The 17,812-nt window shown below is 52.4% G+C and overlaps 1 protein-coding gene across 1 annotated transcript in view; it reads right to left on the bottom strand.

Moving 5' to 3' along the window:
* Window positions 1-17,812, bottom strand: part of FANK1 (fibronectin type III and ankyrin repeat domains 1) — a 69,687-nt gene that overhangs the window by 9,790 nt on the left and 42,085 nt on the right. The window contains exons 2-5 of the mRNA XM_023533787.1: window positions 17,126-17,303; window positions 10,054-10,178; window positions 2,768-2,849; window positions 1,692-1,766 (exon numbers count right to left, since the gene is read on the bottom strand). Coding sequence (XP_023389555.1) covers window positions 1,692-1,766; window positions 2,768-2,849; window positions 10,054-10,178; window positions 17,126-17,303 — 460 coding nt within the window. The remainder of the gene's footprint in view (window positions 1-1,691; window positions 1,767-2,767; window positions 2,850-10,053; window positions 10,179-17,125; window positions 17,304-17,812) is intronic.

Below are 17,812 nucleotides of genomic sequence, written 5' to 3'. Positions count from 1 at the left end.
CTTCACACTACTTTCCTCTCCATCTTCGGTGGCTAGCTGGCTTTAAAGACAGGGCATTATTAAACCTGACAACTACCTCTCTATACCAAAAAAAATAAAAGAAGCTTCACCCTTTACATGAATCATTCATTGAAAAGACACTATACCACATAAACAGACTAGACTATGAAAATAGTTCACTGTCACTTTAATGGCCGTTTTAAATATATTTTCAAGCAGCAACATTTAATAAAAACATTTCTATTTTTTCAAAATGGCATTTTAGCAGTTAAAATATAAATATGATTGAAAAATAAGCTATTAGTATTTATGCCTATCTCTGTGTGGGATAGAGGTAATGGAGTGTATCGTTGAAAATTCTCTGTTAGCAACCTAGCAGGGCAGTTTGTTTTCCAGAATTAATATCCCCTCCCCCCGCCACACAAAACACTTCCCCCCCCTCACTTTCTTTCTTTAAAAGAAATTCAAATTCTAATACCGAATTTTCCCAGGACATATAAAATACATTGCGAAATATGATTACATGGCCCTCTTCCTCGCCGTATGATTATGCACGTTTACGTGCTCTCCTGCACATCCTATAACTTTATGAGAAAAGCAGCTGAGCGTTTGTTCGGCCCCCCGAGGGTGCAGTTTGGGAAAGGAGAAGGAAGCAGGCTCCCCGCAGCGCCTTCTCCCTCCCCCCCCACCAGGCCCAGAGCCTTGGGGAGCGGCTCAGCCACTCGCTGCGGATGAGACAGGACGAGGCCCACCTGCTGTATCCTTTCTGGGCAGCGACCATCAGAGCAGTAAAACCAAACTTGTTGGGGACGTCCACCTTCACATTGCTTGGGAAAAACAGAGAGAGGACGTTAACGGGGCCGGCCTGGCTCCCTGTACATTTGCAGCTGACGTCTCTTGCGGGGCACAGGTGGCTGAAATGGTTCATTTCATGGAAAATTCTAATACCAAATTTTCCCAGGACATATAAAATACATTGCGAAATATGATTACATGGCCCTCTTCCTCGCCGTATGATTATGCACGTTTACGTGCTCTCCTGCACATCCTATAACTTTATGAGAAAAGCAGCTGAGCGTTTGTTCGGCCCCCCGAGGGTGCAGTTTGGGAAAGGAGAAGGAAGCAGGCTCCCCGCAGCGCCTTCTCCCTCCCCCCCCACCAGGCCCAGAGCCTTGGGGAGCGGCTCAGCCACTCGCTGCGGATGAGACAGGACGAGGCCCACCTGCTGTATCCTTTCTGGGCAGCGACCATCAGAGCAGTAAAACCAAACTTGTTGGGGACGTCAACCTTCACATTGCTTGGGAAAAACAGAGAGAGGACGTTAACGGGGCCGGCCTGGCTCCCTGTACATTTGCAGCTGACGTCTCTTGCGGGGCACAGGTGGCTGAAATGGTTCATTTCATGGAAAATTCTAATACCAAATTTTCCCAGGACATATAAAATACATTGCGAAATATGATTACATGGCCCTCTTCCTCGCCGTATGATTATGCACGTTTACATGCTCTCCTGCACATCCTATAACTTTATGAGAAAAGCAGCTGAGGTTTGTTCGGTCCCCCGAGGGTGCAGTTTGGGAAAGGAGAAGGAAGCAGGCTCCCCGCAGCGCCTTCTCCCTCCCCGCCCACCAGGCCCAGAGCCTTGAGGAGCGGCTCAGCCACTCGCCGCGGATGAGACAGGACGAGGCCCACCTGCTGTATCCTTTCTGGGCAGCGACCATCAGAGCAGTAAAACCAAACTTGTTGGGGACGTCAACCTTCACATTGCTTGGGAAAAACAGAGAGAGGACGTTAACGGGGCCGGCCCGGCTCCCTGTACATTTGCAGCTGACGTCTCCTGCGGGGCACAGGTGGCTGAAATGGTTCATTTCATGGAAAATTCCAATTTTTTCTGGGCCGTTAAATTTCTGTTGTCTTAGACTGCCCTGCCGAATATTTTAAAAGATGCAAATCCACAGGAAGAGAAAATTGCTGTCCTTTTACTTACCGTAGGCACTGCCTTCAACTCTGAACCATCATGGAAGCCAGGAACACAGGCCCCTTAACTCAGAGGACACAGTGTCTTCACCGCAGGCCCTCGGGCCCCCTGAACGGGGGTCTGTACAGGTGGGCACGCTCACTCTGCTCCTGACTCCTGCCTCCCCTACTGGGCGGAAAGGGCTACCCCAAAACAAGAAGGCAGACTCTCCGTATCAGCTCAGCAGCTTTGGCTTTCTGTGGGAACATTCTGTTCTCCAATGTACAAGGGCCTCAACTCACAGATGACGTGTCGTCTCGGGCACTCAAAACTACCGATTCAGAAAGAACCCAGATAACACGGTCCTCATTCGTGTAGGAGGCAGCTTCATATATCCCACGTGCAGCAACTGAATTGGCCATTTTTCTGCTAGTGTTTTATCAGCCTTTGAATTAGAAACAGCTGATTTGGTGATTCCTTGATTTCATCAGGAATTAGAAGTGGGCGTTGTGGAGGGTGAAATTTGCCTAAATGCTACGGCATATAAGCAAGGGTCAGAAATTATTTCTGGGAAGAAAATATGATTCTCAGACTTGTCGTTTCCTTTTTTAAATAACTACAAAATATAACACACAGGATTTTATCATCATCTTCACTCTGCTGAACTCATATCAGTCACCTGAGACCAATTATAGGGACAGCTTCAAAGGCATGGGACAATTTAGGAAAATAAAGCTGTATCATGCACTTCTCTGCACTTTATGGGCACTAGAAATTTTTTTAAAAGTCTTGAATAGCAGAGTTCTCTCACCCTCCTTGAAGTATTCGAACCAGCAAATCTTCATCGTTCACATTGACCGCACGATGAAAATGCTCGCTACTGATGGGTTCTCCTGAAGAAATGAGATCGAGAGCAGTCATCCAAAATATAGAAGGTGCACGCCAGCTCCGTCCCTCCCGCCTGAGGTGGAAGGTCATGTCACCTCCAAGGAGGCACTTGGCTCTGCCAAAAAGTGTATCTTACGTTTACTATTCAATGCCTTCTTTTTCTGAAAAGGACTTCGTTTTCACATATTAAGAGAACGCTTAGATTGTGCTCACGGCTTGGGACATTTTCAAGTTATAAAAGTATTGCTTCGTGGATGTTAAATAACATTTGAAAATAATTCTTTCAGATTTCATAAGACTTAATAAATGTCTCTTACAAGCAAGAAAAGGTCCCACAGTTGCCACAGCATGCTGGGTTTTCTTTGCCAAAGAGTCACTAAACTACTTGAACAACAAACAAACAAACAAAAAGACAGATTGCTCTAATATTCAAAATCCAAAACTTAAGTTCTTCCCAGGAATACATCATTCACATGGGACTCGTCCCCTCCGAGCTCGTGGGGGCAGAAGGGGCTCAAGCCAGAGAGGAGGGGCACCGTGAGAAAGCCCGAGGCGGGGGGAGAGCCCGCCGAGCAGAGAGCAAGGAGAAGGGGTCCGAGGAACAGCAGAGGGATAGCGGGGCGCGGGCGGAAAGGAGGGCGCCCTTTTGTGCAGAGGCGTGTGGACCCCGGAGGAAGACGGTGGGCACAGTGTGAGAATGAAGGGGCTAGTGAAAGGGGCCCCCTCTCCAGGCGCTCATCCCATGGCTCCGCCTGCTCCACATCCTGGGACTTTCTAATTTTTTAAACAAGTATGATTAAGCGTAAGGAAATAATACGAGCGAAGCTCTTAGCATAGCAGCGGGCACACTGCACGTGCCCGCCACGCGTCCACCGCTGAGGGAGCGGTCACGGTGGCAGCAGCCACCAGGGTGGGTACAGCCCCGCCATTCCCTTCCTCCTGTACCCAGGCCCCTCCTGCACCTGGCCCCACGGGCGGTGGGTTTAGAATCCCTCATTCTAGTCACCTCAAAGGTCCCATCCATTCATGCCACAGATGTTCGTTAACACGCCAAGTCTCGACACCGGGGTCCCAGAGAGAAGTTGTCAAACGTGTCCCCTGCCCTTGCCGCTTCCACGGAGTGCCTGTGTTCAGCCTATTACTTACTAATCTAAACCCTAAGAGAAAACATCTGTTCTCCACCCCCGTTGTCCTTGGTCCCCCCCGGCCTGCCTCCTGGGGCTCACCCACCACTTAACCGCCCACCTTCTTCCAGCCCAAGGCCCACTGGCCATCTCTGCCTGATGGGCAATAAAGTCCCCTATTCCTGCTCCTCGGGATGGGGAAACTCTCTGGGACACCAGATCCTGGGCACAGGAGCCAGCGCCCTCCTGGTCCCCTCGGAGTCTAGCAAAGTACTAACTGCAGAAAGACGAGGAGCTCACTCTCAGAATGACCTTTAGCTGGTACCCTTTCTTCTTTTTGGTAAAAATAAATTTAAGCCAAGTGAAAATTGTTTTGAAATAATGTGGTCTGCTAGAGCTTGCCAATCACTTAAAGATTTTTTAGCTACATTATACTTCCTTTTCATCATTCCACACATATTTTTAGCTTGAAATAAACATATCATGACAAACTGTCACAGGGCAAGGCCCACGCTGTCCCTGGTCTTCAAAGGAGGTCACGCCTAGCCCGGGGGTTCCACCAGGGGGCTGTGAAAGGGGGCGGGGTTTTGCTCTCAGAAAATCCCAGAGGACATCTTATAAAGTCTGATGACACTTTTGGTTGTCACGGTGTAAGGGCTGGTGCTCCTGGCGTCTAGTGGGGAGAGGCCAGGGATGCTGATAAGCGTCCCCCACAACCAAGAACTATTCAGCCCCATAATGTCCACAGAGCCGAGGAGAAAACACCCCAGCCTAGGGTGACGTGAACTTATAACAACCTACTGTGTGACCCGTCCACGCTTCAGTGGGCAAACAAAACCTCTGGGAAGGTTCCCTTCCTGCTCACAGGGCAAACGGGGAAGGGTGGCGGGCTCGGGGGGGGGGGTCTATTATCTCGGCAGACAGTCCCCTCTTCTGGGACTCTCACTTCCACTGCCACTGAAAACACAGAAACAAGTCATCTGCACGGAATCATCTAGAAGAGCATAAGACGCTCATCCTATTTCTACCCAAATTCAACATACGGACTCACTGAAACCCTGTGAGTCAAGCCGCATCCAGGACTCCGCAGAACTCTTTAGAGTCTCCTTCAGACCACACACCTGAGAGCCAGAGGCGAGGGGCCCGCTCCGGGCCCCCAGGCAGGAGGGGGCGCATCGGGGCCCCGGGCATCGGGGCCCCAGGCAGGTCCCGTCAGGCCACACTGCGTCCCTGGGTGTCTAACACGTGCTGAGGCAGCTGACCGACTCCCTGAACGCTTCCACTCGCGTTAAGTTTAGAACGCAAGCAGGCACCTTAAGTCGGCACGACCCCTCCCCGCAAGCCGTTAAGCGAAATGAGGTGCCTGAGGTTTAAGAAGCTTCGGAAAAGTGCAACTTCTTAAAAGTTTTTTTTTTTTTTTTAAATACTAAAAACACACGCCACGTCCCAGCTCGCTCACGCACTGACCGCCTTGGAGCCACCCCGTGCGGCGCAGCTGCCAGCCCGCTCTCTCAGGGGGGTCGCTCCACAGTGCACCCCGCCCAGGAAGCTCTGCAGCGTGCAGATGCTGGGAAACGAAATGAGTTCATTTCATGCTTAGAGGCCGAGGACCATGCACAGCCACGACCCGGGTACTCGGATATTAGGGTATAATTTAAATGAATGCCTTGCCTGTTGCAGCTTCTGCAGGAGGCAATCACTGCTCTCATTATTCTGAGAACAAAGGGACCTCTCAAGGGAGAAAGGGAGGACATCATAGCTGTTCATCACTCCTGCTTGCTGAGTGTCAGCGAAAGGCAGCAGTAACTGTCACTCGGGGCATGGAAGCTCGTTCTCAGCACTGACTGGTTGACCCCTCAGCCACCGCAAGGTGGGCACAGAGGTACGAGGATTGCCACCAGACCGCACGGATCAACCCACGCACGGAAGTCTCACTGTCCAGAGTTTGGCAGAGAAACAGAAAAGGCTCTGGTTTGCAGAGCAGAGCAGAGCAGGCCTTCTTCCTCCCACTCCAGCAGGAATCGCAAAGAACAGGAAATTCCAGCCAGAGCCGAATGCTCGGTCCTGCCTGCCGCCCCCATCCCTCAAGACGTGTGGGCCGGGCCCAAGGGATGGCCCAAGATGGAATATAAGAAAGGCAGGCTTTGCCTTTCTGGGTTTGTGTTTCTAATGTTCGCCCCGAAGGTTGCGATCCCAAACACTGAACTGATCCTGCCGTGGGGAGGAAGTCCACGCTCCCGGCACCTGAGGGAACGCGTCGGGCAGCGCCATGGACCACAAAAGCAGGGGACACCTCCCCCCAGGAGAGGAGGACAGGGTGGTCTTCGGGGGGGGCCATCCCTCATGTCTGCATTTAGCTGCAGGTGTGCCAGCAGACATAATGTGGCAATAACACCTTTCGTGGTGGAATCTAGGTCTCCATTAAAAGCAGTGAATTAATGACGAGCTCAGCGGAGAAGATATTTGCCAATTAACAAGCAGCAGCTGGTTTTCTTTCTTTTTAAGGGCCCAACTGATTAAAATTGCATGCCTCATTTAAGCAAGAGTCTCGTGTACTTTACCTGGGGAAAAAAAAGCCCGAGCATCCTTTATTCAAACAAAGCACATGCTTTTGTGATTCATTAAAACACTTTCAAACTGAATGCAGATTATCAATCCACAGCATTTTCACTTCTTTTGTGTAATGTGCACATTTTCAATTCTTTGTGTAGCATGATCTGCCTCCTTAAGGAGAGTCTGCTTTGGCATCACAAATATAAGAATAGTTAAGGGAGCAGCAGTCGGCCAAGAGGAAGAGCCGCCTGATCCTCACGACCCAGGAGCCACTCCGGAGAGCATGTCCCTCCTGCGACCTGACAGTGAGAAGCTCGGGAACCCCGTTCTCCAGCTCAGCGCCAGAGGCCGAGTCTCCATCCAGCCCTTGTCTCGTCTAATTACCCACGGAAGCCACGGACTGTGGTGACAACGCCCTGGACCACGGGACAGGTTATGCATGCCTGCCTCTCGGATGCCAGCCTGGCGAGGAGGCCCACCCAGCCCCAAAGGCACGACCCTCGTCGGCTGATAGACAGCTACGACGGTTTCTGCCTTTCTAACAGGGCCCAAATGGCTGACCGGCTCCATGCGACTCTGGCATCAAGTCCAGAAGACCGTGCCCTGCCTTTGGTGTAGTAAGAAGGACGCCAGTGGCCCCCTGAGGCTCGCCGTGCTTAGTTCTGCATCCAGCTCACCTGGCAGGTTCAGGTGTACTCCCCAGCCAGGGGGCAATGGATCCAGCTCCCAGCAGGCATGAGAGTGAGCTGAGGGAATCTGTGTTTCCTTCTCCTCATCCTCTTCTGCCTCTGGGCCTTTCATTCACCCTCCATCCACCCACCACTTACGAAGGGTCTCGTCTGCGCCGGCCACGGCTGGCCCATCCCCGCTTCCTTTCAGGAGCACACAGGGTTGGGGTGTTTGTATACTCACTGGTCGTAGATACTGAGACCACGGGGCTGTATTCATACTCTCCAGAGGGGCTGGTGACCTTCAGTCGGAACCTGTACAGTGTCCGTGGCTCCAAGCCTTCCACGACGTGCTTTGTGGCGTATCCCCTAGACGGGAGGAGACACACATGCCGATGACATCGCCAGTGCTGACGGCGTGGGACAAGCCATGCGGTGAATACTGAATGCTGTCTGTTTCCATTCGGGTCTGGTCTTGGTTGCTGTCGGCCTCCCCCACTAGGCTGTGAGGGCCGTGAACACAAAGGACAAGTCACAAGTGGCACCTCCGACCCTTCCCACCACGTGCCCTCTCTGCTCCGCCAGCTAGCCCAGTGCTGACACGTAGCTGGCACCCAATGTCATACTTCGGAGAAATCGTCTACCCATGATACGTATCTCAGTTAACAAAGTCTCATATTTGAGAGAGGAGACAGCCAGCCCGATAGCATACGTGTGGGTGGGTGGTGAGGCTGTCTCAATGACAGCTACGCATCCATGGAGGACAACATAAGACCGTAGGGAAAGGACCCGAAGGAATGAAATGCATGATTGCGTGTAGCCCATCAAAAAACACACGCCATGTCCCAGCACGCTCACGCACTGACCGCCTTGGAGCCACCCCGTGCGGCGCAGCTGCCAGCCCGCTCTCTCGGGGGGGTCGCTCCACAGTGCACCCCGCCCAGGAAGCTCTGCAGCGTGCAGATGCTGGGAAACGAAATGAGTTCATTTTGTGCTTAGAGGCCGAGGACCATGCACAGCCACGACCCGGGTACTCGGATATTAGGGTATAATTTAAATGAATGCCTTGCCTGTTGCAGCTTCTGCAGGAGGCAATCACTGCTCTCATTATTCTGAGAACAAAGGGACCTCTCAAGGGAGAAAGGGAGGACATCATAGCTGTTCATCACTCCTGCTTGCTGAGTGTCAGCGAAAGGCAGCAGTAACTGTCACTCGGGGCATGGAAGCTCGTTCTTAGCACTGACTGGTTGACCCCTCAGCCACCGCAAGGTGGGCACAGAGGTACGAGGATTGCCACCAGACCGCACGGATCAACCCACGCACGGAAGTCTCACCGTCCAGAGTTTGGCAGAGAAACAGAAAAGGCTCTGGTTTGCAGAGCAGAGCAGAGCAGGCCTTCTTCCTCCCACTCCAGCAGGAATCGCAAAGAACAGGAAATTCCAGCCAGAGCCGAATGCTCGGTCCTGCCTGCCGCCCCCATCCCTCAAGACGTGTGGGCCGGGCCCAAGGGATGGCCCAAGATGGAATATAAGAAAGGCAGGCTTTGCCTTTCTGGGTTTGTGTTTCTAATGTTCGCCCCGAAGGTTGCGATCCCAAACACTGAACTGATCCTGCCGTGGGGAGGAAGTCCACGCTCCCGGCACCTGAGGAAACGCGTCGGGCAGCGCCATGGACCACAAAAGCAGGGGACACCTCCCCCCAGGAGAGGAGGACAGGGTGGTCTTCGGGGGGGGCCATCCCTCATGTCTGCATTTAGCTGCAGGTGTGCCAGCAGACATAATGTGGCAATAACACCTTTCGGGGTGGAATCTAGGTCTCCATTAAAAGCAGTGAATTAATGACGAGCTCAGTGGAGAAGATATTTGCCAATTAACAAGCAGCAGCTGGTTTTCTTTCTTTTTAAGGGCCCAACTGATTAAAATTGCATGCCTCATTTAAGCAAGAGTCTCGTGTACTTTACCTGGGGAAAAAAAAGCCCGAGCATCCTTTATTCAAACAAAGCACATGCTTTTGTGATTCATTAAAACACTTTCAAACTGAATGCAGATTATCAATCCACAGCATTTTCACTTCTTTTGTGTAATGTGCACATTTTCAATTCTTTGTGTAGCATGATCTGCCTCCTTAAGGAGAGTCTGCTTTGGCATCACAAATATAAGAATAGTTAAGGGAGCAGCAGTCGGCCAAGAGGAAGAGCCGCCTGATCCTCACGACCCAGGAGCCACTCCGGAGAGCATGTCCCTCCTGCGACCTGACAGTGAGAAGCTCGGGAACCCCGTTCTCCAGCTCAGCGCCAGAGGCCGAGTCTCCATCCAGCCCTTGTCTCGTCTAATTACCCACGGAAGCCACGGACTGTGGTGACAACGCCCTGGACCACGGGACAGGTTATGCATGCCTGCCTCTCGGATGCCAGCCTGGCGAGGAGGCCCACCCAGCCCCAAAGGCACGACCCTCGTCGGCTGATAGACAGCTACGACGGTTTCTGCCTTTCTAACAGGGCCCAAATGGCTGACCGGCTCCATGCGACTCTGGCATCAAGTCCAGAAGACCGTGCCCTGCCTTTGGTGTAGTAAGAAGGACGCCAGTGGCCCCCTGAGGCTCGCCGTGCTTAGTTCTGCATCCAGCTCACCTGGCAGGTTCAGGTGTACTCCCCAGCCAGGGGGCAATGGATCCAGCTCCCAGCAGGCATGAGAGTGAGCTGAGGGAATCTGTGTTTCCTTCTCCTCATCCTCTTCTGCCTCTGGGCCTTTCATTCACCCTCCATCCACCCACCACTTACGAAGGGTCTCGTCTGCGCCGGCCACGGCTGGCCCATCCCCGCTTCCTTTCAGGAGCACACAGGGTTGGGGTGTTTGTATACTCACTGGTCGTAGATACTGAGACCACGGGGCTGTATTCATACTCTCCAGAGGGGCTGGTGACCTTCAGTCGGAACCTGTACAGTGTCCGTGGCTCCAAGCCTTCCACGACGTGCTTTGTGGCGTATCCCCTAGACAGGAGGAGACACACATGCCGATGACATCGCCAGTGCTGACGGCGTGGGACAAGCCATGCGGTGAATACTGAATGCTGTCTGTTTCCATTCGGGTCTGGTCTTGGTTGCTGTCGGCCTCCCCCACTAGGCTGTGAGGGCCGTGAACACAAAGGACAAGTCACAAGTGGCACCTCCGACCCTTCCCACCACGTGCCCTCTCTGCTCCGCCAGCTAGCCCAGTGCTGACACGTAGCTGGCACCCAATGTCATACTTCGGAGAAATCGTCTACCCATGATACGTATCTCAGTTAACAAAGTCTCATATTTGAGAGAGGAGACAGCCAGCCCGATAGCATACGTGTGGGTGGGTGGTGAGGCTGTCTCAGTGACAGCTACGCATCCATGGAGGACAACATAAGACCGTAGGGAAAGGACCCGAAGGAATGAAATGCATGATTGCGTGTAGCCCATCAGCACCAGAGAGAGGGGCTGGGGAGCCAGCGGCATGCAAGGAACGACTCTAACGTCCAGCCACGTGGCTAAGTTCACCTCGGAGGATGATGTGGGAAACAGGTGCTAAACCCTGTGGAACGGAAAACCCATCAGAGGCCAGCAGTGGGACTCGCTCAGCTCCGGAGGGAAGAAGGACCAAGTCTAGTCATGGGGAGCCTGCAAACCGAGCTCCAGGAGATGGGGGTGGGCAGCCTCCCCACCTGCTGGGAAGACGCCGGGACCCTGCGGAGGTGGGAAGACCCCGGCCCGCTGCTCAAGGGCAGGTCCTGGGGGCCTGGCTTTGAAGCCGTACGCTTTCTAGGGAATCAGGTCTCCGAAAGTCAACAGAGCGGTCTGTATTCCCCAGTATTGCCCCAAACCTCAGCTTCCCTCTGCGGCCAAAACTTTTATTGGCATCCAACTAAAGTCCATGTATCTCTTTCAATTCCTATTGAATTGGAATTTTCCCTATACCTCGAAGGCTTGCTTTTTTTGGGGGGGAGGGGTGTGTGTGTGTGTGCGTGTGTGTGTGTGTGTGTGTTTCCATCTCTTTCTTCCTTCCTGCTTCCACACCCACCCCAGCTTTGTTCCCTCCTTTGGAACACTCCAGAGCTGCTTGGCCTCCAAGCTTACCATTGTTCTCTCCACGTTCTGCCTTTAATTTTTCTTTCCTTCTCAGCAGACCTCTGCAGAGGCCAGAATCACACTTTGAAATTCACAACCAGCATTTCAAGGATGTCTATGTGCGACCCAGATACTTATACATCAATTCTATTCCACGCGATTCAACAACCATATCTAGTACCCGTAACTTGTGAGGTGCTGGGCCAGGCTGGGGACAGTGAGGCGGTGACAGCTGAGTCGGGTGAAATGGGTGAAATGACAGTACTAGAGTTGGCATCGTTTTTGATAAAAGCTCACCTGAAGAAACCGGGCATGATGCATCAATTCAATGGCCTCGCCCTCTCTCCCGCAGACCCCACTAGAAGGCGGTCTTTCCCCAAGAAGCAGGTGTACGGCCAAGTGCAGGTCTAGAGAGCAGACCGTACACTGCTCCAGGGGAGGCGAATCCTTGGGGGTAGTTTAGAAGTCCTCTAAGTTCCGTCTCCCAAACTCACCTGTCAGATGAGCAGGTCCTCGGCTGTGGGAGTGTGTGAGGGGCAGTCAGGGCCCAGAGGAATGTCCTCCAGTGGGGGACTCTGATGGAAAGTCAGAAAAGGAGAGAGTCGCGTCCATAACAGACAGGCAGACGACTCCCAGGCAGACAAGCCAGGGGAAAGAAGGGCCCAGAGCCTGAGAAAGAAGCATTGGATCAGAAGGACGAGGCATGCCGGGGCGGGGTGACGGGGCAGATGGTCTAGGGTGCAAGCAAAGGTGACAGACAGCCCAATGGGAGATGGCGCCAGGCGAGTCTGCCTGTGCGAGGGCCATGTTTGAAAACTGGAAACAATTTACAAAACCCCTCTCCCTCGCTTGTTTATCCAAAATGTAAAATTTTAAGCTGAAATAAAGTCCTGAACACGCATTGATCCCAGCAATGAAGTTCGACTCCCCCGCTGGAGAAAGAGACCGCCCGGGCAGGGTCAGTGGAAGATGCCAGACAATGAAGGGCGACAAAGCAGCCTCGTCAGCGCCCGCCGTCCCGGCCGCCCAGCAGAGGCATCGGACACATGAGTGACACCATCTGGATCCTCTGGCCCCAACAGAACTGCACCAGCCGAGACCACGCGGAGCAGATACGCCACGCCCACCCTGCCAGACTGTCGAATCATGAGCAGACGCAGGACCGGCTTTCTCCCTTAGCCTCTACATGTGAGGGTACTTTGTTATGCAGCCATAGATAACTGATACACGTATCAACAAAAAAGGAACTATAAGAAAAGCAAAGAAGAAACAATACCAACAGCTGTAAGAGAAACATTTGAATTAAGAAACCAAGACGCAGAGAAGTGTTAAAAAATACCATCAAAGTAAAAGCTCTAAAACAAAGATAAACATTCAGAAAAGCTGTATGGGCTAAAAAAATAATTTTAAACAATAAATATATCAGCCTGGCACAGATGGTCTAACGAGTGGGTGGATTTTATCATTTTGTGAGCCTAGGTCCATATCTGCAGATACTTGAATCACAGAAACTGAGCCCTCAACACCTTAAGGCATCTGCAAAGATCTTTAGGAGCTCAGTGAGAATATAATACCCGAGTCTCAATAGAATTCAACGCCAGGTGTCAAAAATTTAACATAGTTTCAGACCAAAAGATAACCAAAAATGCGCCCCCCTCAAAAAAAATCCAATATTGCTAACTATCATGAAGTCACCCTGAAGCAAATGGCACCTTCATAGGCCCCAGAAAGGTGACTATCAGAACCGTTCTAGAAAGCAGATGTCACTGAAGACCCTCATGGAAGGCTGGAGGCGCCAATGACTTCAGCAGAGATGGCCCCACAGACAAAGCAGGTGACACAGCGGCCCGCTGGGGCACCTCACAGTGGTTACAGCACAGACTCGGGGATGACACCGTGACTGCCACGCAGACACAGGATGACTGACAGAAGCCTATAGGGAAGTGCAGCCTCACCCAGGCACGGTAGGTCAAAAAACGAGCGAGTCTTCTATCTCCACAATGGAAGGAAACGCACAAAGCACGGAGCGTACCCCTCTCTTTCTCAGTCAATAAGCACATATTTGATGCAAGAGCTGAGCCAACACGAAACCTAAGAAACTAGTTACCAGCTGCCCAGGGACTCGGCTCCGCACCCCCTCGGTGCCCCCGCCCCCAGCACCCCCATCCAGCCTCCTGCTGGTGGCGCTGAAACTCCTTTCTGCAGACCAGACTCTGCCCGGCTGCTCCACCCTCCCTGCCGCCCCTGCTCGAATGTCTGTCATCCCAGACTCCACCCGCGCCCTTCCCATCCCGTTATCCTAGGTCTCTGCGGAAGACCAGATTACTGTCCACGAATATTTGGTGCCCTCCGAGGATTCCACGTCCTTCTGCGATTACACTCAGATCGGGTGGCCCGCTCTGAGCAATGAAGCATTAGCAGAAGGGTGATGTGTCATTCTGAGCAGAACACTGAAGAATCACCATGCCGTGCACTTGTCCCCCATGTCACACAGACCGACGATGGTCAGGCAGGGACCACGCCAGGCGCCCGGACTACAGAGGAAGGTCAGCGTGGCGTGGGGCCGTGGCCGACACACAGCGGGCCCTCAGTGCGGGAAGCGGACCGCTGCCTCGCAAGCCACCGAGACTCCAGAGCTGATGCTGCACGCTGCATAACCCGACCTCTCCCGGATGTGTACGCATCCTGCTTCTCTCACGTCTCGTACGTGGTCCGCCGGCAAATTGTTCAAATCTGCCTTTAAAACACACCCTGATTCCGACCACGGCTCTCTCCCCCACAAATGACTGCACAAGCTTCCCAGTCAGCCCCGCCTGCCGCCGGCCGCCTCGCCGCCTACAGCCCAGTGTCGCCCAGCAGACAGCGGTCCTCGGAAAGCGCGAGCCATGTCGAGCCGCGGCTCAGCGCAACGCCCCACGATGGCTGGCCTGCTCTCGGAGTAAAGGCACAGTTTTCTCGATGGCCCCAGCCGTCCCCCCGCTGCCTCTGACTCATCCCTATCACTCTCCTCCTTGCTCACTCCACTCCTCGGTGTTTCTGGAACATGCCAGGCGCAATCCCATCTCAAGGCGACTTCGCTTGTGATTCCTCCTGTCTGGAATGTTCTTCCAGATGCTCGCAGGCTCCAGAGCACCCGCACGTGCTCCTTTACTCAGATGTCGCCTCCCCACTTCCACCCCCGGCCCCAATTTTTCCCAGGCTTTTTCCTTGTTTCTTATCATCACCTGTCATATTCTGTATGTTTACGTTTATGTACCTTCTTTATCATTTGTTTTCCTCATCATGAGAGGGGACCTTTTGTCTATTTGTCCAGTGCTGTATCTCCAGCATCCAGTGTCTGGCACATAGTAGGTGTTATTAAAACATGCTGACTGAATGAATGAAATGCATGACATAGGCACCAATTATCGCAGAGGGGGTGGACGGCACAGTAAAGGGAGCTTCTCGGCAGAGGTAGAACCTGACTTGAGCAGAAGAAAAGATGGGGCAGAGGGAAATTTGTCCAAACGGGGAAAACGGCTGAACACACGTGTAGAAAAAGGCAAGACACAGTCACCGGACAGTGAGCAGGTCTCGTTGGAGGGCTCTGCTCAGAAGTGGGACAACCAGAAAGGCAGGTCGTGTGCACACTGTCAAGGGCATCCGAGTCAGTCTGAGGAGACCCAGCGAAGACGACTTGACAAAAGGCGGATTCAGAGGACAATTCACGCAGCCATGCTAGAGCGAAGGAAACCGAAGGCAGAACCGAGGAATAAGGCCACCTCTTCCCACCGGCAAAAACGCTGGGCAGCTGCGGGAACCGGGGTTACAGCAATGAACTAGTCGGAAAATGGAGCTTGCATCCTAGTAGAGGAAAATGTCACCTTCTAATGGGGATGTGCAGGAGGGACCTGCAAAGGGAGAACTCTCAACGCCGGGTAGCCAGCTGAGGTAAGATCACGTCAGAGTGACACTGCGGATTCGTGACTGGCCAGTGGGTGACCTGAACAAACAGTGCCAAGTCAGGCTGCAGCTCTTCGACCTAGACCCCAAGGTCAGACATTCCAGACAATGGTTTTTACAGGAAAGGTGTTTGGCAGTTTTAATGATACCTAGAGCACATGACACAACGGAGCGAGAGTTCAAGGTTAATACGGTCTAATTCTGCCACCTAGTGTCAAGGTTTGTGCTGCCGAAGTTCTCAGTGAAAGCAAGCATTTCACAAGCCCGTTCAGAGCTGGGGTTCCGAAGGCTTCGCAGCTGGCCCCGCAATGCCAGGCCCTCGTCCGAGTGTGTCCCTGGGGACAGCCCTCAGGTCTGTGGGGAAAATGCGACGGCGCAGACAGACACACCGGGCAGGAGGCCAGTGCACACGGCTGTGGTCTCCCCTGTGCTGTCCACCCTGGCGCCCAGCAAAGGAGACCAGCAAAAAGGAAGTAAAGACCCAGGACGGCCCCGGCCGACGACGACCCACACACAGCTGGCAGCGCGAGGGAGACGGACGCGAAAGCGATGGCGTCCTTCCTCCTCCACAGCGACACTCACAGTCTCCTGACTCGAGCTCTTGGGCGGGAGGCACCCAACGGAACGATGCACGACGTGACATGATCGGAATGACATTCGCAAGTAGCCAGGCCAGGGGTTCCTTTCACTCGGCAGCTACGCTGCAGCCAAATGCAGATTTCTTTCTCAGGCACGAAGAACCGTTCGTCCCATCCCAGGGACGTGGCCGTTCAGGTGAGGGGTGAAGCCTGCGGAGACGCCCACTCGTCAGCGCCCTCGTCCCAACGCTGCCCTGAGGGACCCGTCTCCTGACCCCGTCAGCGCCAGCACCCTGGCTGGGAGAACGCGCGGCAGTTTTCCAGGACGTCACCGCTGGGGGAAGCGAGTCACAGGCACCCGAGACCTCTCCGGCTGATTTCTTACAACCAGATAGGTACCTACGATTATCAAAAAATTTCCAAGTTTCATTTAAAACCATATTTGCATCTCATTTTTGATATTCCTAAAACAGATCATTTTGCAAGTGATAAACTGCAAAGGGAAGAAATAGGGGTTGGAATGCAGACTAAGAAGAAACGATGTCCTAATTACTTCCGTAGCATTCGTTTATTCATGCAACAAATATTTTGAGGGCCTACTGTGCGCCGATGTTGTCTGGGAGCTGGGGACAGGTGTTAAGCAAGCAGGATTCTTATCCGCCTGCCGCTGAGTTTAATGCCGGTAGGAGGGAGACAGGAAAACGAACAAGCAAACAGGTAAAATCATTCCAGCAGAGCTAAATGTTACGAGGCACATGAAACAAGGCCGTGATGGAGAGGGTGCGGGGTGCGGGGTGCGGGACCCGCTACTCCGGGTGGCCTTCTGAGGCGGGGGGACTTGATCCGATGGTCGTGTTAGGCGAAGGAGCCCACCCTATAGGAACAGAAGGTAACGCGTTCGGGAGACGGGCGGCCAGCCACTGGCATGGGAACCAGCACGGCCTCGCCAGGACCGAGCTGGACAGAGTTAACAAGGGCGCAGTGCTGTGACGTGAGGTCAAGAGTCACCGGCTGGACGGCCTGACAGGAACCTCCCCTGACCACTTCGAACTCCCCTTCCCTCCTGTCTCCACATTTTGGATTTTAAAAAATATACCGTTAGAATATTTCCGAAGCCTGAGAGGCTCTCAAAGGTATAAGAGGTTTAATTTCAAAGCTACCACTGATGCTTATTTTCCAAAGATTATAATTCATAAAAAGCATGCATGCAAATGATGCTGACTCATCCTTTTAATTTTAAAACGAGTTGTTTTGGAAACAATAGAAACCATCCCAGCTAATCAGGGCATCGAAGCAAAATGTTACGCAGTTCGACGCTGCACCTACGTATAAATGAGACCGTAAGTGTGCACTTTGGGGTCTTCCTCTTCGATGGAGAACCTGAACCACTGATCCTGAGGCCCTTGGCGTTTTGCTTTCTTCTCCAGGTCCCAGTACAATTCGATGCTGTGATGAGTCACTTTGCCCACAACAGGTGGGTGAGGTTTTGAGAATGGTGTGATTTCTAAAAAAGAATGAGACAGATTTCAGGACTCCATGCATAAGGAAGGGAGATCAGCAGAGTGCATTATAGCGGTTCTGGGATCGATCTACGTCTTCCTGTGCATCGTGTAAGTACCCCTCCCTATTGCTGGAAGAAGTTCTAAAAAGCTTAAGCGATGGAACATTCAGCTGATATAGCGAGCTACCGCATCCTTCAATGAGCAGATTGTACCACTCCCATCAATGTCATACTGTACTCGTGGGTCAAAAGGCTGGTTAACGAATCACATTAATTAGGCTGTTGATGAAACTCAGTTTGCCACTCTAATTCTTTAGTGAAATAGTGTCCGATACTTGCTGGCAGACAAAGATGAGACAAATGATACAGCTAATCCAAATATTTATAATACAGATGACAAAAGGTTGATATCTATTCTACAGAAACTGCTCTTACAAACTAACCAAGTGGAAAAAAAATGCAAAGGCTACTATCAAACCAGGCAAAAGATGAGCAGCAAAAGCAAATGGCCA

Source organism: Pteropus vampyrus, unplaced genomic scaffold, assembly GCF_000151845.1.
Source record: "Pteropus vampyrus isolate Shadow unplaced genomic scaffold, Pvam_2.0 Scaffold111, whole genome shotgun sequence".
Classification (NCBI taxonomy): domain Eukaryota; kingdom Metazoa; phylum Chordata; class Mammalia; order Chiroptera; family Pteropodidae; genus Pteropus; species Pteropus vampyrus.
Note: the sequence above shows the minus strand (reverse complement) of the source record. Positions and strands in the feature narration are given on the sequence as shown.